The sequence below is a fragment of the Electrona antarctica genome, assembly GCF_951216825.1.
Source record: "Electrona antarctica genome assembly, chromosome: 16".
Taxonomy (NCBI): Eukaryota; Metazoa; Chordata; class Actinopteri; order Myctophiformes; family Myctophidae; genus Electrona; species Electrona antarctica.
This window is the reverse complement of record NC_136797.1, coordinates 13,465,072-13,487,681: the sequence shown is the minus strand read 5'-3', so window position 1 is coordinate 13,487,681 and position 22,610 is coordinate 13,465,072. Positions and strand designations below refer to the sequence as shown.

General features: G+C 42.3%; 1 protein-coding gene across 1 annotated transcript in view; it reads right to left on the bottom strand.

Moving 5' to 3' along the window:
- Nucleotides 1-22,610, bottom strand: part of LOC306939815 (5-hydroxytryptamine receptor 4) — a gene marked incomplete at its 3' end in the record, with an annotated part of 41,103 nt that overhangs the window by 15,285 nt on the left and 3,208 nt on the right. Inside the window, exons 2-5 of the mRNA XM_079524540.1 lie at nucleotides 19,417-19,575; nucleotides 15,534-15,734; nucleotides 13,592-13,745; nucleotides 11,144-11,814 (exon numbers count right to left, since the gene is read on the bottom strand). Of these exons, the coding sequence (XP_079380666.1) occupies nucleotides 11,144-11,814; nucleotides 13,592-13,745; nucleotides 15,534-15,734; nucleotides 19,417-19,575 (1,185 nt within the window). The remainder of the gene's footprint in view (nucleotides 1-11,143; nucleotides 11,815-13,591; nucleotides 13,746-15,533; nucleotides 15,735-19,416; nucleotides 19,576-22,610) is intronic.

Sequence of the window (22,610 nt, the reverse complement as noted above, 5' to 3'; positions counted from 1 at the left end):
ATCAACCCCCCCACCCCCCGGGACACAGATAACTAACTTCACTTCATTATTCCAACCTGGTGTTGCCGGATACTATTCATAGTAACAGTCGAGGTTTAAATGGTAAATGGTGCATTTATAAAGCGCCTTTATTCAAGGCGCTTTACATAGATTGTGCATTACATTCACCCATTCATACAGCGATTGCGGCGGAAGCCATGCAAGGTACCAACCAGCACATCGGGAGCAATTTGGGGTTCAGTGTCTTGCCCAAGGACACTTCGACATGTAGACAGGAGGAGCTGGGATTCGAACCGCCGACCCATGGATCAGCCACAGTCGCCCCCTAAAAAATTAAAATAGGTTTACTATTTTAGTATTACCCTCTGCACCAGAGGTTTTCAACCAGTGGTCCTTGAGGGGGTTCAACTTCCAGGTGGTCCCCAGCTAAATGACGGAGAGTTGGTAACCAAATGGACCCTTGAGAGGAGTGTAAAATGAATCCACCACCCACATGCCCACCTGTTTACCTAAACCAGTGGTTTTCAACTAGTGGTCCGGGGACCGCCAGTGGTCCTTGAGAGGGTTCCAGGTGGTCCCCAGATGATGTTGGTAACCAAATGGACCCTTATACTGTAGATCTTTAACTCTTGAGAGCGTAAAATGAAACCAAATGGACCCGTAACATTTGGTTTCATTTTACGCTCTCAAGAGTTACATTATTGTTAAACATCTGCATTACCCATTTTGGGCGGGAACCCCTTTTGGTGTTAGCATTATGTTATGCTTTAGCTATTGAAAAATAGCAGATCTACAAGCTCATAGCGCGCCACCGAGTGGCGCGCTACGAGCTTGTAGGTCTGCTATTTTTGAAAAATCGAAGAACGACTGACATAGAAACATAGCTTTTTCAGAAAACTGTCAGGATGTAGAAGACATTTTTAGAATCTGATCTCAGGTCAAAATTGGTAAAGACATGCAGATGTCTACACAATTAGAATAATTATTTTCATCAAGGCCTGTGGTCACTCCTAATGGTACCAACATCAATACAGCATGGAATTGTGGACAAAATCCTGTCCAATGAAAACAAAATACTCTCTTTGGTCTACGAGGCTAAATGTCATCAAATGGTATGGGTTCAACTCCAGTTCACGTTCTGTCCTGCATTCTATTTCAATTTCCTTGCTCTCTGTTCTTTCTTTCCTGTTTTCCTTTCAGCTGTGACCAAATTTGACTGAGGGACTGCCATTGAATTTTATTTTTTCATGTCATATGAAAGCAGGGAATCATAGCTTCAAATTGACATATTGGTTGTTCAGTTTGACCCACCAGTTTTGGAGATATGGCTTATAGAGTAATGTCTTGCAGAAAACAGCGAGTTGAGAAAACAGGCTTGAAAGGTTCACTTCTGTGGTCTCTAACATTACACCTAGCTACATTTCTTTCATATTTACATGTCGATTTCAATATTATTATTATTATTAACTCATTTTGGGGAAGAAAATAGTTTTTCTCCTCTGGTGAAAATCTGGATTTTGCGCGATGGCAGGCTCTCAGTCCATAAAACGCTTTACCCGCATTTTAATCAAATATTCTACGCTGCCGAGATTGTTTTATTACCTTTGGAGCATACGCTGAAGTATTTGCAGCTTTCAACCACGAAAATCCGGCGAAAAATGGTTCGATGGTTTGTTATGATGAGACGAGCCAGCGGCCATGACAATGCGAAACGAAACCACAGTGCAGAGCAAGTTGTAGTCCAAACAAACCCCCGTTCACTTGCATTGGGCTCAATTTCCCAGAAGCCCTAGCAGCCCAGATGATGACTTGATTTCCGGTTTTGTCATCATAACGCGACGGCCTCGTCATCAGCTCCCGGATAAATCCGCTGTTTCTTTTTAATTATTTTAAAACAGCGAATGAAATGCATTAAACAAATAGCGGGAATGTCGTATTACGAGCGGTTGAACCCTGGATTAAACAATATTAGCGGCCGTCAAACTGTTAAATCAGAAATGCCTCACAAATCTTAGTTGTTTCACGCACTTCTGCACAACACAAAACACATAATTAATCATTAACAGTGCTGGGGAAGCTAACGCTGAAAGTCTAATTTGCAAACTACTACTATCACATTACTTTACACAGAGTAAGAGTTGATCTTGAGTTGAACCACAGTAAAATTACATATAGTTAGCTTAACCAAAGTTAATAGAAAATTGAAACTACGCGGCCGGTGGTTTAGGAGGTAGAGCTGCCGACTTGGAATTGGAAGGTTCCTCGTTCGATCCCTGGTTTGTCCTGACTGCATGTCCACGTGTCCTTGAGCAAGACACTGAATCCCTCACTTTTCCAGATGAGCAAGTTGGTGCCTTAGGCCCCTTTCAGACGACGATGGTCTCCAGATAAAACGGCAAAGTCCCCTTGCGTTCTCATTTTTTATTGACCCTTTACATGAGAACGCACACTTTATGAAAACGCTATAGTATCGCTAGGTGGCGGTAACGCGCTGCCAAATAGACCAGTCACCCACATTACGTACAAGAAGAAGAGCCAGCTCCCCCTTCACGCAACCCTATCGGGGTTTTGCTATTCAACATTAATGTTACATTATAGCTGAATATTTGATGTTAAAAAAAATAATGTTAATAATATTGATCTGTGACCATTTAGTCTCTCTAGAAACTAAAGAGACACGACAGTAAACAATACCGTATATTTCTCCATTTCCATTGGGAAATGTGTTGGAGAATAGTTAGTATAGAAAATAATAGAACATTACAAATCTATAACAAATCAGAACACAACGTGGTTGTGGCGGTCGCTCGCTGTCTGCTTTCTATAACGCATGGAGGTGACAGACAGGCTGACAGACAGCCCAGAGCATGCAGGCAGAGCGCGCCACGGGATGGTTATATATTTTATAATACATTAGGCTACATAAACGCTGCTGCAGCGGCTGCCACCTATCACAATTAAGGCATTTTATTTACATCATGGTTTTACATTCACCTCCATCGCTGATGAGCAGCGCTTTGTAGGCGAGGAGGGAGGCTTGATCAGGAACTCCATTATATCATAATTATATGGCTCTGCATCAATGTAATAATATATGCGCTGCGAGCCAACGTGAGCCACGATGTCATAAGTTTTGCGGATTCACTGTTTTGCCTGTTTACACGGAGAAGGGATAAAACGGCGTTCTCAAAGATTTCCACTCTGGGAGGTGGTTTCACTTTGTTGCGTTTTCACCTCCTGAAAACACCATTCTCGTCTAAACGGACCCCAGCAAACGATACTTTATTTTGCCGTTTCTTATGAACACCGTTCTCGTGTAAAAACCACCTTAGGGTCCTTCCCTCACTACCTACTGGAAGCAGATATTTGATGTATTCTCTCATATGTGTGGAACAGTGGTGACACCTTCTTTCCACACCGCCATTTTTGGCATAGTTCCCCCAAACTGTACACTCACATCTCCACAAGCAAATGCTTTGGCATTTGCATCCCTATTAGCCCGTAGACTAATCCTCCTTAATTGGATGTCGGATAAGGCACCTTCCTTTCAACAATGGCTAAAAGAAGTTCTATCATTCCTGCCTCTGGAGAAGCTCAGGTATAGAGTGGACAGAGCCCAAAAAAACTTTGTCCTGGCTTGGAGTGCCTTTGTGGAGTTTGTTGAGGACTTTTCATTTCAGTGAACTGTAATCCGGACTGTGTCCGACTATGTCCCTGTCTTGACACTTTTTGATCTATGATTGTCCGCTGCTTTGTCCCACCACTTTTTTATTTTTTTTCAGAATATTTTTGCTGGGGAAAAACAACACACAAAAAAAACGTCCTTGCAACAAAACATTCTTCTACTTGCACACTAGCCCATAACAATGGACTAAACAATGGAAAACTTGCCAGGGCAAAATCTCCTATTTGCATGACACATGGAATTGATATGGCCTTGACGAAACTGGCGTTCCTTTTTAATGCTGACAAGCAGAAGTGGTCAAGATTTGAGATGAGCTACAGGGAGAGTCAGGGTGCAGCAAAGTCTAGCCTTAATATTGCTACCCTCTTCTGTGCTGTGTTGTGCTGCATACTGTACATATGCCAGTGGTTCTAAAACATTTTAATTTCAAGGATGGATGTGCATTATTAGGCCATGAATAACTCTGACCGTCAGGACGTAAAAAGTGCATGGACATAATTTTTGCGGAGGACGCCATGACTCACATTGTGTATAATTAGCTCGTCTGACACCTTGTTTGAGTTGAACTGCAGTTACTGCACTATGCAGCCAATACACGGCGCCTATTTTTTCATTTTTTTCATTTATTTATTTATTTCGAACATATTAAAACATAAAATAACAGGCAATGGAAATAAAGGAAGAACTAGATTTAAAATAATAATAAAACAAAAAATAAAACAAGGTATATCTAATATCCTTATAGTTTTGTTCGAAAAAGGGATAGGAAGAAGTTTAGTTAAAAACTTATCGGGTCCTACCCCTTCTTTGTGTATCAAAAAAAAATAACATAAAATAAATAGTCAAGCATATACTGTATACAAGACAGTCAAGGGTCAAGGTTGACCCTTGAGGACATACATTTATACACTCACAAAATCATATGCGTACACACTGTACCCAGCTATTCTATCCTATATATATGTTTATTATATCTTTTTTAAACATTTTTTTAAACTTATTCCATGTTTCACATCGTTTCAATTCATCCCTGCATTTGTTCCACAGGATAACCCCTTTCACTGAAACACAGTGGTATTTAGCATTGGTCCTCACTAACGGCTGATTAAACATACATACCCCTCTCAGATCATAATGACTCGCTCTCTTCTGGAACAACCTCTGGATGTTGTTTGGTAATAATTTGTTTTGTGCTTTATACGTTAATTGGACTGTTTTCATGTCAACCAGATCTTTGAATTTTAATGCTTTTAAATTGATAAAGAGTTGGTTTGTTGGTTCTCTGTAGGCAGTTTTATTTACAATTCGTATTGCTCTTTTTTGGAGGATAAATATTGATTTAGTATTTGTTTTATATGTGTTTCCCCACACTTCCACACAGTATGTTATGTATGGCAGTATAAAATAATTGTATAGCATATATAGTGAACTTTTATTTAAGAAATCTTTGACTTTATATAGTATTGCTATTGATTTGGCTATTTTAGTTTTTATATAATTTATATGAGGCTTCCAACATACTTTATTATCTATTATTACTCCAAGGAATTTGACTTCATCCACTTGTTCAATTTCCATTTTGTTTATTGTAAGTTTTTTATTTGTATTAGTTATACGATTTCCAAATATTATGTATTTAGTTTTACTTAAATTTAGTGTCAATTTATTAAAATCAAACCAACTCTTTAACCTTTTTAGTTCCTGTTCCACAGTCTCCAGAAGTTGTTCCAGGTTATCTCCACTACAGATCAAATTAGTATCATCTGCAAATATTATTGTTTTCATTAGTTTTGAAACCTCACACATATCATTTACATACAAGATGAAGAGCAATGGACCCAACACGGAACCCTGAGGAACCCCACATTCCACATCTAATAATTGAGATTTATAATTATTTATTTACATACTGTTTTCTGTTTTGCAAATAACTACTTACCCAGGAGAGGGCTAATCCTCTAATTCCATATTTTTCTAATTTATATAATAATAAGTCATAATGTACCGTATCAAATGCTTTACTAAGATCAAGAAAAACTCCTATTGCATAATCTTTATTTTCTAGTGCCGTAGTTACTGTCTCAACAAATTCCACTAGTGCATGAGATGTTGTCCTATTTGCCCTAAAACCATATTGTTGTTCACATAATACTTTGTGTTTAGTGATGAATTCTTCTAGCCTCTTATAAAACACTTTCTCCAAAATCTTGGAAAACTGTGGGAGGAGTGAAACTGGTCTGTAATTTGTGAGTTCGTGTTTGTCTCCGGTCTTAAATATCGGCACAACTTTTGCTATCTTCATCTTGTTTGGGAATATTCCTTTTTTTAATGATTGATTACAAATGTATGCTAGAGGTTTCGCCACATATTCAATAATGCTTTTGACTAATGCCATGTCAAATCCGTCATTGTCTGTAGACGTCTTAGCCTTACACTTATTGACAATGTCAATTATTTCTTTTTCATCTGTTCCTTTTAAAAACATAGAGTTTGACACCTTTATGGTTTGGCTCTCCACAGTATTTTTATTGCCAGTCTTTGGGATCTTCCTTGCCAAACCAGGACCAACCTTAACAAAAAAATCATTGAATTCATCTGCCACTAAATTCATTTCATTAATAGTTGTGTTATTCATTGTCCGAAAATAATTTGGGTATTCTATTTTCCCATCGCCCTTTTTTATAATTTGATTAAGTACCTTCCATGTATTTCTAATATTACTCTTATTTTCATCCAATATTTTACTGTAATAGTCCCTTTTACTGCTTCTCATTATTCGTATCAGTTTATTTTTATATATCTTATACTTGATTTCTGCTTCTACTGTCCTCTTTTTTAGGAATTCTTTATATAGTTTATTTTTCTTCTTACATGCTTTTTGTATTCCCTTAGTTATCCATGGTTTCCCACCAAATTTCTGCTTGACAGTTTTCTTCACTAGAGGACAGTTCTTATCATAGAGAGCAGTTAATATGGACAAAAAAGTATAATATGAGTCATTCACATCCTCAATGTAAACGTTATTCCAGTCCTGGTTCTTTAACTCTCTTTTAAAGGACTCAACTGTCTTTTGTGTTTTTATTCTACTTAATATTTGAGTTTTTGTGTCCTTGTTGGTCCTGATTCCGCCCCTAGTGACCGCAAAGACTGGCAGGTGGTCAGTTGCATCATTCATAATTATTCCACTTATTATTTTCTTATCAATAACGTTAGTAAATATATTATCAATGAGTGTAGCACTATGCGTTGTTATTCTAGTAGGTCTTGTGATGGTGGGATACAAGCTCATACTGTACATGGAGTTAATAAAATCTGTGGTTGTATTATTCTCAGAAAGCAAATCTATATTGGTGTCTCCACAGACATATACCATTTTCTTATTAGTTATTTTATCATACATCTCCATTAGTACATCTCTAAATGTATCAATGCAAGACCCTGGTGTTCTATAGACACAACTTATCAGTGTATTTTTTGAGTTTTTGTTTTCGATTTCTACGGTAACACATTCCATGATATTTTCTACTACCATTGACATTTTACTTACATGTTTAACTTTAAAGCTTTTATCAATATATAATGCAACGCCCCCACCCTTTCTATGAGTCCTATTATTAAAGAATATCTCATATCCCTCTAATTTATATAAAATATACTGTTCATCCTCAAGCCAGGTCTCAGAGATTGCTATTGCTGTGAATTTCTTTCCCAGTTGTGTTAAACACTGCTTTATCTTTGAAAAATTTGCATTCATACTCCTGCAATTGAAATGGATTATTGATACTGCTCCTTCAATATCCTTCCCTTTGAACAGTTCTTCAGTGTAATATTCACAGTGGTTGTGTGTAGTATTGTAAAAATTGTTTTCTGGGTCGATATCACTATCCATGTCATGTAGTTTATGTTCAGTATATTCAAACATTTTCAGCCCTAGTGTTTCATAATCACTCCATGAATGTTCGTTGTCTCCACCGGGAGACAATTGACTTGTATCAAGGCTTGTCATGTTTGTAATGTTCTTTCCACAGTATAGCAAGACTCGAGAAAACAAACAGTATTATAAATAGAATAGGGGATAGTCCTGTTTCAAACAGTATTATAAATAGAATAGGGGATATTCCTGTTTCGATGTAGACTCCAAAACCAAACGCCGTGTCATGACGAACTCTATACAAAAAAGTATGATTCAAAGAGAAAAGAAAAAAAGACGTGCAAAACAGAGGTCTGTATATTAAAAAGTAAGAGATAAAAATTAAAAAATCAGGCCGTCTGTCAGTTATTGCTGGTAGCACCAACTCCAGAAAGCAGGCGAACAGCGCCGCTTGCGCATAACGGAATAATCCAATCCAATCCATACGAACTCTATGCATCAGTAGTAAGGAAAAAAATAATAAGAAGAAGTAGGGCCGTTTGTCATTCGTGTTGTTATTGTTTGTAGCTCGCATATCAGTGAGTAGGCCTGCCTTTAGCAATAGCATGCGTGCATCCTACCTCCATCGATCTGATCAGTCCTCCTCCTCCTCAAACTTGTCGAGTTCGCTGATGTCACGGATAACGCTGACTTTTTGTTCCTCTGGTGTCGAGCCATTCTGTTTAATAAAAACTTTACAGTTCCAGGTCCAGGTCCACTCGAGTTTATTTTGCATACTCAGCGTGCGTGCTCTTTTGGCGATGTCCGCGTTCTTCTTTGTGAGGTGTTCATTGATGTACACCTTGGTCCCCTTTAGATTCTTTCCTTGTCGCAGGAGCGCAATTTTATTCTTTCTATTTGTGAAGCGGATTATTATCGCTGGGATAGCGTTCTTTTTCGTCTTGGAGGGCAGAGTGTGGCAGGCCTCAATGTCTCTCCTAGCCACTTCTATGCCCTGGCTCTCCAGGTATCCCACGACCTGCTGCTCCAGTGACTCCGTTTCAGCCGCGGTAGGTTGACTCCCGGCGGGTGTCTCATTTGCGGCTGCCCTAGCATAGGACTGGTGTCTTGTCTTCAATCCGTTAATGACCAGGTCATTCATCCTCGAGTACTGTTCCAGGTCCGATACTCGAGTTTCCAAGAAAGCAATCTTCTTTTCCTTCTCCGCATTGTGTTTTTTAAGTACTTGAACTTCAGCCATCAGTCCCATGATTTTCTTTTGTTGACTGGAAACTGTTGAAAGCTCCTCCGACATGAAGTTCAAGGCCTTCTTTATCTCCTCCATCTCGTTCAAGGCCTTCTTTATCTCCTCCATCTCCTCACAACTCCCTGCAGCCTTTTTTGGAGGCATTTTAACTTTTTAAGTAACCCCCAAGGCCACGGGCCGATCTACAAACTCGAGTGTTGTTAAGTTTTTTAAATAACACACTCTAAAAGTTCACAGGAAGAGGTGTGAATCCAAAAGTTTATAGAGAAGTCACAAAAAGTCACGAATACACCAAACACTCCCTGCGTGCTGCGTGCGTGTGTGCTGCGTGTTGAGTTCAGATCACGGAAAAAAAACCTCCCGTAAATTCCTATGATATAGTATAAGTGGGGACCCCCTGGGACCACACAGGCTACACTGGGGGTCCCCAGACAACCACGCAGGCTACACTGGGGGTCCCCAGACAACCACACAGGCTACACTGGGGGTCCCCAGACAACCACACAGGCTACACTGGGGGTCCCCAGACAACCACACAGGCTACACTGGGGGTCCCCAGACAACCACACAGGCTACACTGGGGGTCCCCAGACAACCACGCAGGCTACACTGGGGGTCCCCAGACAACCACGCAGGCTACACTGGGGGTCCCCAGACAACCACGCAGGCTACACTGGGGGTCCCCAGACAACCAAGCAGGCTACACTGGGGGTCCCCAGACAACCACGCAGGCTACACTGGGGGTCCCCAGACAACCACGCAGGCTACACTGGGGGTCCCCAGACAACCACACAGGCTACACTGGGGGTCCCCAGACAACCACACAGGCTACACTGGGGGTCCCCAGACAACCACACAGGCTACACTGGGGGTCCCCAGACAACCACACAGGCTACACTGGGGGTCCCCAGACATCATTTTGGGAACAACAGGCATAGAGAGCCCTCCAAAGGAAAGGCAAAGATTTTTTTTTTTTTATCAACACCAGTCATGTATTTTATATAGTTCTAATCGGACATTATGGAAACTTTCATCACGGTTTCTTGTAGCAGCGCTCTAGCCATAAAGAATGGCACAGAACATTAATCCACTTTGTTTAAATTAGATCATACTACGTTGATATAATACTTACTGCAATAATACGTGAGAAAGTGATATACCATGCGATATTGGCACTCAGCGGTCATATAGGCACAAGAACCAACGCCATGGTGCTGACAATTTTACCATGTTGAGTCAAACAGTGAGAAATCTGAGACAATTAGACAATTACAATTGAGGCATTTAGCAGATGCTCCGAGCGACTTATAAGTGTGAACTGGGAATAAGCAGAACAAGCATGAACTCTAGCCAATTCAACGACAGCCAGATAAGTAAGACCGCAGAGAGAACAATGTAGTGCCTCGACGAAACTAGGATACCAATAAACAATAAACTGTCTAAACAACATGATATCTAAATGGCATTCGTCACATTTGGGGTCGAGAAAAAACTATTATATAAGTAGAAAGAAAACCCCATAATAGTCTGCATAGTAAACTAGTGTCTGTTATGGAACAACGGTGACACGAAGGGACAGAGGGAGAGATTGGTGGAGTCTGAAGAGGTGTGTCTCAGCGGACAGACAGAGTGAAAGCATACTGTACAGTAGGAAAATGGTTCTAGCATAGGCAGGCAGGCAGGCATAGAGTAGCCTGACAGGAAATGCGGGAGAGAGATGGGTGGGGGGTGACATGCAGTAAAGGCCGTCGGGAGGCACACTGCCGGACTTGGACTATACCGGCCAAGGTGCCTGGACCGCTGAGCCACGGCCCTAGGCCGTCTCACTGAAATGTTGTTGGTGCTAGGTGGCATCATTAGTTAAAACCCAATCTACTGGCTTCTCTTTTCAACCTATATTGAACTATTGAACTTGTTTTAATCTTTTAACCCGTTTTGGGGCGGGAACCCCTTTTGGTGTTTTAAGCATTATGTTATACTTTAGCAGATCTACAAGCTCATAGCGTGGCACTGAGTGCCGCGCTACAAGCTTGTAGGTCTGCTATTTTTGAAAAATCGTGAAATTGTGGCGCAAATCTTTGAATAAATATTCTTTCATAGTGAACGTTTTTAACTCGAATCTTTGTTTCTGGGGGGGGGGTCCCTGGAACAACATATTTTCAGATGGCGGTTGGCGGCCAATTACATATATTTCTGGGGGTCCATGACGTGAAAATGTTTGAGAACGACTGACATAGAAACTTGAGATTTTTCAGAAAACTGTCATGATTTAGAAGACATTTGTAGAATCGAGGTCAGGTCTAAGTGGGTTAATTTGAACTCACCCCCACTGTCCCCTTACCTCAGTGCTATGGAGGTCCCGTTGACGGATGCAGCTGAACTGGGCCTGTGGGTGTATACGTAGCTCCCCGGCCGCACGTATCTCTCGTCCCCGCAGCACAGTATCACCAGAAAGGCCCGGCGAAAGGCCCGGTTGAGGAACGCGTAGAGGAACGGATTGAGTCCTGAGTTGATGTAGCCGAGCCACAGCCAAGCCGTCCACAGCTGCCACGGCACGGAGTAGTGTATGAAGGGATCCACTATGTTGGTGATGAAAAACGGTGCCCAGCACAGACAGAAACATCCCATGATGACGGCCAGCGTCTTTGCCGCCTTGGTCTCCACGCGCATGCGGCTGTTCGTCACGGGAGCGGGCTCCGACGAGGAGGAGGGGAACGCCGCCGTCATCCGAAGTTGATAGTTCTCCGATTGGTCGGACGAGGCCGACGACGACCTCGCGGTGGTGTTGAACAGAGCCGTGCTGGTGATGGAGGCGGAGCCGGCGCGCTGGAGGTTCCCGATCTGGCGAGCGTGGGTCATGGCGGTGACGTAGATGCGCTGGTAGGCCAGGAGCATGAGGGCCAGTGGGATGTAGAAGGCCACGGCGGAGCAGATCAGAGCGTAGGGCCGGTTGACGATGAACACACAGTAGGTGTCATTGGAAGCCCCCACCAAGGCACGCCGCTCTTCAATCTGTAGGAAGACACAACTATGTACATTCAAACCAGTACATCCTACTAGGGGTGCACGATTATGACCGATATCCGATCTCCGATTATTTGCAGGATCATATCTGCCGGCCCGATACCGATTCTGACTGATTCCGATATTATACAGAGGACAAACAAGCCTAGGCCCAAAGCCTGTTAATAAAGTATTCAATCAATCAATAAATAGCCTATACTCTTTTCCAAGTGTCTGTTTTCACAACTGAATGACTACTGAATGACATGAGTACACAAATTCAATGTAGAATGTTTTTCCATTTTTGCATTTTTTGCTGGTGAAAACCGATTAAATAATCTGTATTATCTTTAGACCATTCCGATACCGATATGGCATTTATATGGCCGATTTCGATTATGCTACCGATTAATCGTGCATCCCTACATCCTACTGTTCGCACATCATAAGATGACATAATGGAAACTGTGCTGATGTGGCAAGGCCTGTAACTCTAGAACATTTCTACAGTGCTTGAACAGTTGATATTTTAAGTTCAGATTTATAAGGGGCAGTACAGTGTGAATACAGGAAATAAACAAGCAGATCTTTGACCCACATTTAAACCTATATGACATAGAGCGCTCGCAGTCCCGCCCCCTTTCATGACGACGAGAGACCCGGAAAATAATTCCTCGTTCATTTTCCTCAGACTTTTCAAAAAGTATTTATTTAAAGACATTTACGCCGCGGACAAAGCCAACTCGAGTTGTGACAAATCATAACAATAAACAATAAAATCATTTGTAAGAAGAAAAACAAAACAAAAAGTGTTGTATCCTGCCTTTTTTTTCCTTCTTTCAAATTATTTGATCAGCCCAAAACATTGTGTTTATTGTCATGATTTGTCACAACTCGAGTTGGCTTTGTCCGCGGCGTAAACATCTTTAAATAAATCCTTTTTTTTCCCTCTATGAGGAAAATGAACGGGGAATTCTTTTCCGGGTCTCTCAAGGGGGCGGGATATAGGGATGCACACACAGATCCGACCTTAGAGTATATATGAATAGAGACGGCACCCAGAGGAAACCCTGAGGCGAAATGGACATATTGGCCGAATTTGGTATTGCAGCGCTGGACCAATTCTGGTCCGTTGACTATCATTGCGGACGTTCATGATGACACGTGAACGCTGTTTCATACATGAACGCGTGCAATGATAGTCAACGGACCAGCGCGTTCACGATTTGGCCCAATTCTTCCTAGAATGCACTCTGTTCCTACCCGGAAGGAGGAGTGAAATCGCCTCATGCGCTTTTGAGCAACTTAAGGCAAGTGGATGAGAGGAGAAATCCGGTGCCGTCTCTATTAATATATATCCGACGGACCAACGATCCGACATGCGGGAACAGCGGTCGGACATGCGGTGGAACATGCGCTGCTCCCGTGCTTGCGGTTATTGACTAGGTTAGGGTTTGAGGTCTATTGACACTCGGACCAATAGTATTGGAACTAAAGCCTGAACCCATGACATAAAGGCCAAGCTCCTAGATCCTATAGATCTGTAATAAAAAAATGAAATAAAAAATGTCATAATTGGTCTAATTTTGTATACGTATGACTCCAAATTTAGGCAAGGTTTAGGCAAGTTGACTTGCATTATAAAAAAAAGTTGAGGTAACTTTTGATGTACGGATCCCCCTTTTTTCAAGAATTTAACTTAAGCTCTGCGGTGCTGTTGAGCACATTATGCTGGTTGGATCCCCAACGATCCCCAAAAATCTGTAAATCCTCTAAAGCTACTCACTATGTCCTCAATGCCAATCATGTTCCAGTTTTGCATGATGGGTAGGAAGGAGATGAAAGTAGGAATGAGCCAGCAGCCACCCAGCATCACAGCCACTCTCACCGGCGTCATCTTGTGACTGTAGACCAGAGGCTGGCAACAGATGGCATAGTACCTGAAATAACATACAGATACAGTACATGGCATAGTAGCCTCGGAAACCCAGACGTTTTTATTTCCAGGGAGAAAATAAAAGTCTGGGTCCGAGTCCACTTCAATTCGGCATAGAGTAGCGCAAACATCGCTCACTCTCTGCTGATTTCTGATCATCTGCACCTTTGTTAAATTCACACACACGCACACATGTACACACACACACACTCCTCTCTCTCTCTCTGTCGCTCTAAGTAATTAGTCTCATGTCGCGCAGCGGCACATAGTTTCTCCCGGCGGATCCTGCCGGGAGCTGCCTATGCCATAAAAAAGCATGGCTAATGGCATAGTAGTTCCTGGAATAAACGTATAAAAACAATATCATGGCACACAGACGTACATGGATTATACCACAAACAGATGGCACAGTGCCAGGATTAACACAAAAAGATGGCGTGGTATAGCTGGAATAGAGGGTATGCGCGTGATATCACCATCATACCCGGAAGTTATGTTGGAATGCCTACTGAGTGGCAAAAAATTACTTTCTGGCCTTGACAGCCCATACATCCAACAGAAAAGTCCTATTTTGTTGAGGACTTTTCATTTCAGTGAACTGTAATCCGGACTGTGTCCGACTATGTCCCTGTCTTGACTCTTTTTGATCTAGGTTTGGGGTTGTATATGTCTGTGTGTTTTGTGTGTTTTCTTGCGTACATGTGTATTGTCATGTGAAGAAATGTAAAAATAAAGTTTACAAAAAAAAGAAAAGTCCTATTTGATTGCATTAAATTACTTTAAACAACATTAAAATCACTTTGTCACTGACTTTGCCTCTCGATTTGCCACTCGATCTGCCATTCATTTTATGCATGCGCATACCCTCTATAACATGGTACCCATAGTAGCACAAACAGTTGGCAAAATAACCAGTATCTTGATTAACACAAACAGATGGCACGGTGCCTGGAATAATAATAATTAAACAAAAGTAACAGACAGGCATAAATAAAAAGATGTACACACATTTCTGTCATTATAAAGTATCTTGACGTACTGCAGGGCTTGTGTCAGTTGTTACACTTTTTCAGTTTATATCATATCATATTTCAGATAATTTCACACATGAAATACTTCTTCTCTTTGTTGATGTACGTAGTTTAAAGGGGGGTTGAGTGTAGCAGAGTGGTTCATGCCTCTGCCTGAAGACCAAAGGCCTATAATAATTAAAAACGTACGTATAGGAAACAAAAAATTAAGGGATATTTACTCGCAACCCATAATAAAATGGCTCCGCGACCCCAAAAAATTGGTACCCGACCCTATGTTTGGGAACCAGTGGGCTAGAGAGACCAGTGTTCTCTGAAAAAGATTGCATTTGATCCTCATCCGCATTTCCCTCAGGCTTTTTCTGTGTTAATGTGTGAACTTTGAACGCATCTGAAACGGACACTTGTTCATTCAATAAGATGCATACACAAACTCCCTAAAAAGATAAAACCCCACAGTGTAGGATGGTGGAAAAACCCGCACTGCCAGTCGCTGCTGCGAGAGCATGTGCCTGGTACGAAATCATCAAGCACACAACACGTCTCACTCATGACTGATCTCATGACTGATCTGGTACACGTTGAATGCGTCTTCTACAGAGCTTTTCTTGGCATGTATACACACACACGCACGCACGCACGCACGCACGCACGCACGCACGCACGCACGCACGCACGCACGCACGCACGCACGCACGCACGCACGCACGCACGCACGCACGCACGCACGCGCCGTTCACCTTACCCACTTCTATACACACCTGTCCAGGGCAATACAGCAGAGGTGTAATATGGAGCATGTTGTTAACAGGACATCCAAAGATGTTCGGACCAGGCAGAAGATGTGTCCATAGTACCACTGACCTGTGGCCAACTCTATGGCTGCAAAAGGCATTACAACCAGTGCCACGAGCAGGTCAGCGAATGCTAGAGACACAATGAAATAGTTGGTCTTCTTTTTTCTGCAGAGAAGAGAAGAGAAGAGAAGAGAAGAGAAGAGAAGAGAAGAGAAGAGAAGAGAAGAGAAGAGAAGAGAAGAGAAGAGAAGAGAAGAGAAGAGAGAAAATACGAAAAAATGAAATTCAGCTGGTTAGATTACAGTTATTGTAAAACAAGAGATGCATTCAAAGTACTGTTATTGGGAGAGCGTGGTACTCATTACACTCATTACATCTTATATTGTGACAATCACAACAAAGTCAGTAGTACTGTGGCACAGTATAAGATAGGCAACATCTTAACTGAATGCATTTTGTTGAAGCTGTGTCTATTTGCCATTGAACTGTCCCCTAACTGAATTTAACTGTCCTGCCAAATCAATTTGAATGTACTGTAAGGACAGTCTTGTGATCATGGCGCAGAGGATTGATGATTTATTTTGTGTTATCATAACCAGACCGACCGCCTTAGAAAGATCAGTGTCTGAAGATAAACTGTTGGCCCATGAAATAAGTGTTGCCCAGCACCTACAGCACCTACAGCCCAGAGGCACTGGACATTGAGATTGATGTGTCTGGGATGATGCTTTGGCGGGTATTAAATCATGCCCTGTTAATGCCAGATTGCCGTAGCTGATCCAACACAAGGTACAGTACGCTGCAGACTACACTGCTCAGGTTCAACTGCATATACTCTTTCCTCATTTGTCACCAATATGCAGCAAATGTTAGGGTGCTGATTGTACTTTAACCCACCTCTTCTGGATTTACATAATTTGTATTGTCTTATATTCCAAATAGTACTACTGTGTTCGACATTGACATAACACCTAGCCCAGAAACTGCTTTGCTTGGACAATTCACTGTTCTTGGAAGATTTTGTTCGGCTTTTTGCCTTTTATTGATAGCTACAAGTGAAGATAGACAGGAAAGAGGGAAAGAGAGAAGGGGAGACACATGCAGCAAAGGTCGTCATGAGCGGGACCCGAACATGCAACGCGCTGCCAGGCCAGAGCCCACATGTGGCACGCGCCTGGACCACCAGGCCAACGGGCGCCCATGAACTTGGAAGATTTTACGAAACAAAATCTCTCACATTGGAACGAGGGGTGTCCAAACGCAGGCATGGCCGTCACTGCAGTCAGAATCGTTGGAGCCTAATATAAGGTCTCATGACCAACAGACATCTGTGATATCTTCACATAACTTAATATTCACATGGTCATTCTCAGTTAGGTTATTATATAAAGCATGCCAATGCCAGTGCGTTACATGCACAAATGGATTAGCCTGGCTTGGCCAGCCTCATAGCGGGATTCACTGAAGATTCCTCCCCGCATATATATATGCAGGGAGGAAACATCAGTGAACCCTCGCTATGAGTCTGGCCGCGCCAGGCTACAAATGGATAGGGTCGATGCGGATGCGGATAACTAATGAGACGGAATGTGCCAAGAATGGCACAAGGAGGCTATGGATTCATGAGTCACACAACATTCTTACATTATCAGAGGTAGGCTATTTGAGAATATTCATCAGCTGTAGGAAAATCTTCTCTCTTTCCCTCCTTCCTCACAAGAGCTCTCCAAAATGTGCGAGGAGTGGAGAGACATTGGTTGCGTGCCTGCTGCTAGAGCTGCGCCGAACATATCTGATCAAGCTCACGATGAAGCGGGGCTGTTGTGAGCTTAGCTCGTATCTCCTTTAATATATCCAAGAGATATCAGTGATATTACTGTATATTGTCCTATCACCTTAATCACATGCTCACCTTTCAGTTGTTTTCAAACCACTTATGTGTCAGTTAGGTTTATTATATAATTGGTCCGACCTCCCATTGTTCCGAAATTACTAACCCTATCTCTAACCATAACCCTAAACATAACCGCAAGCACGGGAGCAGCGCATATTCGACAACCAGCAGCGCATATTCGACAACCAGCAGTGCATATTCGACAACCAGCAGCGCATGTTCGACAACGAGCAGCGCATGTTCGACAACCAGCAGAGCAGGTTCGACAACCTTTCCGCATGTTCGGACTAACGGGAATTCGGATCTTTGGGCAGTCCCCATATATAAAGCATTCCAATCAATGCCAGTGCGTTACGCGTGCCCTCAGCTCTCCAATAGATAGAGTCGATGCAGATAACTACAAAGACAGAATGACTTATGTGTGACCTATGTGTGACTTATGTGTGACTTATGTGTCGAGATGTTTTATAAATGTATAAATATTTACCTATATTACAAAACTACAAAATACAATGTCAGTAAGACATTAGCTCGGGAAAAGGTTTTTACATGCAGAAAATAATATCAATGTGTATAGTTGATATTTTCTGCAGTTTTACAACTTTCATTTGGCAGTTTCTATTTTTGTACAATCAATTTGGAGATACTCTCTAGCTTTGCCATGGGGCTTTTCTACTCAGAATATCGTGCTGGAATGAATGTCAAGCCATTGGTTCCAGCTATAGCTTTAGTCATGGCCTGTTTGTGCTGCAGATTGCCCTGGTGTTGCCCCATTGCTCACATTCATTCTCATACGAATGGGTGCATGTGAGTGCATGTAAATGGACTGCATATTTACCATTTTCTTTATCCCACGATTTTGCAATCCATTTTTTCACCCAGTGTCAATTATCTAATGTAATATCCCAGCGGGATTCGAACCCAGGACCTTCTAGCTGTGAGGCGACAGCACTACCGACCCCAGGAGACATCCCTTTTAAGATGAGTTAGCAGATTTCCCTCATCCTCTGCGTTGCCCAAAGCTGTGACATGAGGACTCTCTTTCATCTTGAGAAGAAATGACACAAGCCTACGTACATATGATGTAGTGCAGTAGCTGTCAACCCTTTCTGGATCAGGGCCACCTTGAACCTCTCGAAAGCAACCGCGGCCTACCCATCTGACCAGCCTACCGGCTGCCATGTTGAATGGTCAGATGGGTGGCCATTTTCAGAGCATTGAATGTCATATCCATTGACAATCAAAGGAGAGGAGTTCAGCGAGTCCATGTTAGCCACATGTTAGTTATGTTAAGTCTTTGAAGCCTGACGACAAGTATTCTCACCTGTTGTTGGATGCAAAGCAAGATATAAACAGTGAATGAGGCCCATATAAGGCTCATTGTAATATAAGCATCCTATGCTTACACAGTTTTTGTAGGTTTGTAGGTCGGCTATTTATATATTTAGTTGTGTATATATGTAGTATATATATTTATACACTATATTTGAATCAGGGCTTACAGTAAGTGGTTAATTACTTATTATTTATGTGGTTAATTATTTTTGTATGTTTCAGTCCCAAGAGTCCCTTCCCAGAAATGTAGTGGAGACAAAAGTACAATATTTCCATTTTTTTTTAAATAAATGTAGCGGAGTGAAAGTCATCAGCTTGCAAAAAAACTAAAAACAAAACACCAAATGTACTTAAGTACACTAGTACAGTACTCGAGTACAAGGTCCACCACTGAGAAAGAGCTACATTGAGTTCTCTGTGAACAGTGTGAACGCCTAAAAGTATACTCAAATCATCCAGTGCCCCGGAGAATGTTCCTTTTCTTCTTTCTGTCCTCACACTAGCAGCTTTCATTCTGTGGTCAACAAACTATGATCATCGGTTGTTATTTTTATTATCGCAATTTATCGGTATCATAAATAAGATCTTGGCGGCAGTGGGAAAAGAGAGTGAACTCACCGTAGATGCCTGTCCTTGCAGAGTGCCACCATGACTAACAGATTGCCACACACCGTCATGATGATGATGAAGGAGAGGAAGATGGCAAGGGCCGCTGTCTCCAGGGAGCTCAGGAACTGCTGCTGCTGCTGTTCGCTGTTCAATATGTCATCCACCAAACTACACACACACACACACACACACACACACAAAATGAAGTTAACTACCGGTAAGACGCCCGAGGGCGAGAAGCACTGGCCATATATGGAGCGTGTCTTGAGTGTGAGTATGGAATGTCAGAACAGGTCAGCTCCATATATGGAGATCTAAAGGGCCTTGCAAACGTGAAGCGAGGAACGCAGGCGTTGTTGCCTGGATCAACACAGGTCTCCTCCAGGTCTGTTGAAGAGGGGCGCAACAACGCAAGCGTAATAAAAACGCTAAACCGAATCCAGGTCTGGTGAGTCGCGTGCATGTGCACGAAACGAGCACGCGCGCAACAAATTCACGGGACTGCGCTCACGTAAATGTATACGCTTGCGTTGTTGCACCCTTAGATCTCCATATATGGAGCTGACCTGTTCTGACATTCCATATGTTGATCTGACCTCATCAACCCCTGTACACTCAAGACACGCTCCATTATGGCCAGTACAGAATTCATTCCAGATGTTGATCTGACCCCGCATGCCAAGCAGTCTGCCGTCACCCTGGCGGACCTCGCCCTTTAGGGCGCTTCTCGCCCTCAGGGCACCTTACTGGTAATAGGAAACCAAACCACTGATGTACATACAATAGTAAAATCCTCAGTTTTTAATTGGGGCGGCGGTGGCTCAGGGGTAGAGTGGCTGGATGGTAACCGCAAGGTTGCCTGTTCGAACCTGGGCTCCCCCAGAGTTAGTGTCGAACCCCAAATTGCTCCCGATGTGCTGGCTAGTGCCTTGCATGGTTTCTGCCGCCATCGGTGTATGAATGTGTGTGTGAATGGGTGAATTGATGCACAATCTATGTAAAGCGCCTTGGATAAAGGCGCTATATAAATGCGCCATTTACCATTTACAATTAACTCCATTTGTACACTGTAGGCTAGTGTACATTAACAAAGTCATCTACAGTGTAGATGACAAAGTTGAGGGGAAATGGTTGCATGCACCAAAAAAAGTACATTACATCACTTCATAACATTCCTGCCATAATGATGAACATCACGGACGGATGATAAAGAGTCCCAGAGCGTAGAATTCACTGCACTGGTTGACTTCACATTAGTTCAAACCCTTTACGGGCAAAATTAATTCAAGGAGATAGTGTTGTGCTTGGCTGGAATGAAAACATGTGTGCGTGGGCCATGGTAAATTATGCTGCATACCTAACCTGCCCCGGAGCAGGTTATATTCCAGATAAGAGTTCCACGCATATAAAAGCTGTACCGCCTACTGCAGCTGACCACTTAATTCTCTTGTATTCCTGTGGAGCTCAGAGCACGGATTGTGGCAAAACCCTTTGGCTTTCCATGACATATTTTTATATAACGGGTGATGAGTTATGTACAGTATGTTAGCTGCAAGCAATATCAAAATAATTCCATTATTATCCTACAACAATGAAGACAGTGAAGCACTGTAATGCGTGTGTGCGTGTGTGCTGGCGTGTTTGAGAGAGAGAGAGAGAGAAAGCGCGAGGCCTGCACATTACGTGTCAAATCTTGATCATTCCTTGAGTTTAATAATGGGATTACATTTTATGTCTTTAGCAACGGTCTGCTGCCCTGAACAAATTACCCAAACTAATTGTCTTTTTAAACATACAGCAGCTGCTACAGTCCTACAACTTAAAATGGTCATACAGTACATGGATCTCAAGACCACATCCAAGCATTCATTTAATGGAATATACATTAAAAATGTAAATATAGGCAGATCAAAGATGGGGCAGTGACATTATAAACCTTGAACTTAAAATGATGCATACGCAATTGTCAGTTATTTTATTCCCATTAGTCCTTCCTGCATCTGTCTAGCCTGGCTAATAAGACAGACTCAAATCACACTGTCGTGTGGTATTTGAGTCTGGAGATGCTGTGTATGGATCTTGTTTCCCGGGGGGTGGGTTCAAACATTTTCTCTTTGACGCAATTGGTTAGAGGTACTGTCAGTCAAAGGTCTCAAGCATTGAATGTCACTGTACCAAAGCCCGCCCATATTGCCTACCGTGTCCCGATTGGCCACACCAGTTCTCTGGTGTAGGAAATGGGCGTACAATTGAGCCTATCCAGACCGTAATCCGCTGGCAGGCAATTTTTTTTTGCCAACGGCTGATTCGGTCTGGCTTATTAGCCAGGCTAGCATCTGTCAGCTGCCACTGTGTTGCTTTTAGTCTGCATACAGTATATGTTAAAACTCTAAAACCTTGTTTAATATTGTTCATTCGCACCGCGGGCGACCGTGCCTTCTGCTCCCCACTTCCTGACCACCTGAGAGCTCTAATTGATGTTGATGTTTAGGAGGACTAAAGACTTCCCTATTAAATACAAGGCATTCATTTATACAAAGCTATTCTTGGTTGTAATTATGCCTCCATGTGATTTTGACATTTTCTTGGACTTAATTGTCCTGTTTTTTGTTTTGCAAATGTTTCTATTCTGTACTGTAGAACAGGGTTTTCTCGAAGGTGCCGTGACGCAAGTCCAGGGGTGCCGCAGAATGCTTTGATAATATCAATACTACAGTTAAACCCATTTAGACCTACGAATGCAAAGACTGGCCCTTTTATGTGAGTGCACACAACGCTAAATTGTTGTGTGTCGACCCTCTTAGTGCGATTTTGATTGTTAGGATTAGTGAAGCCAGATAACAAAAAGATATGCTGGGCATGTTGAACTCGCTTCGTAGTACACACACCACTGGAATGAATCCAGATAAAAACCTAAATGAATGAAGTCGGATAAACCTCCGACAGTTGATATCATGTGGCTAAAGGAGCTGGGGCCCGTTCCACGAAACTTGGATTAGAGATTAAACCGGGATTTAACAGATATCCTGGCTTAATATATCCTGGATCAGCGATTAACCTGTTTCATGAAAGCTGGTTAATCTTGCCAGATTAATTTAACCAGTTAACCTGGATATGTTGAGGCTTGATTCGGTTTCATGAAAGTGATGCTACATTAGTTACCATGGAAACTAATGCTTTGGATTTAGCCTGCTCCGGACCAG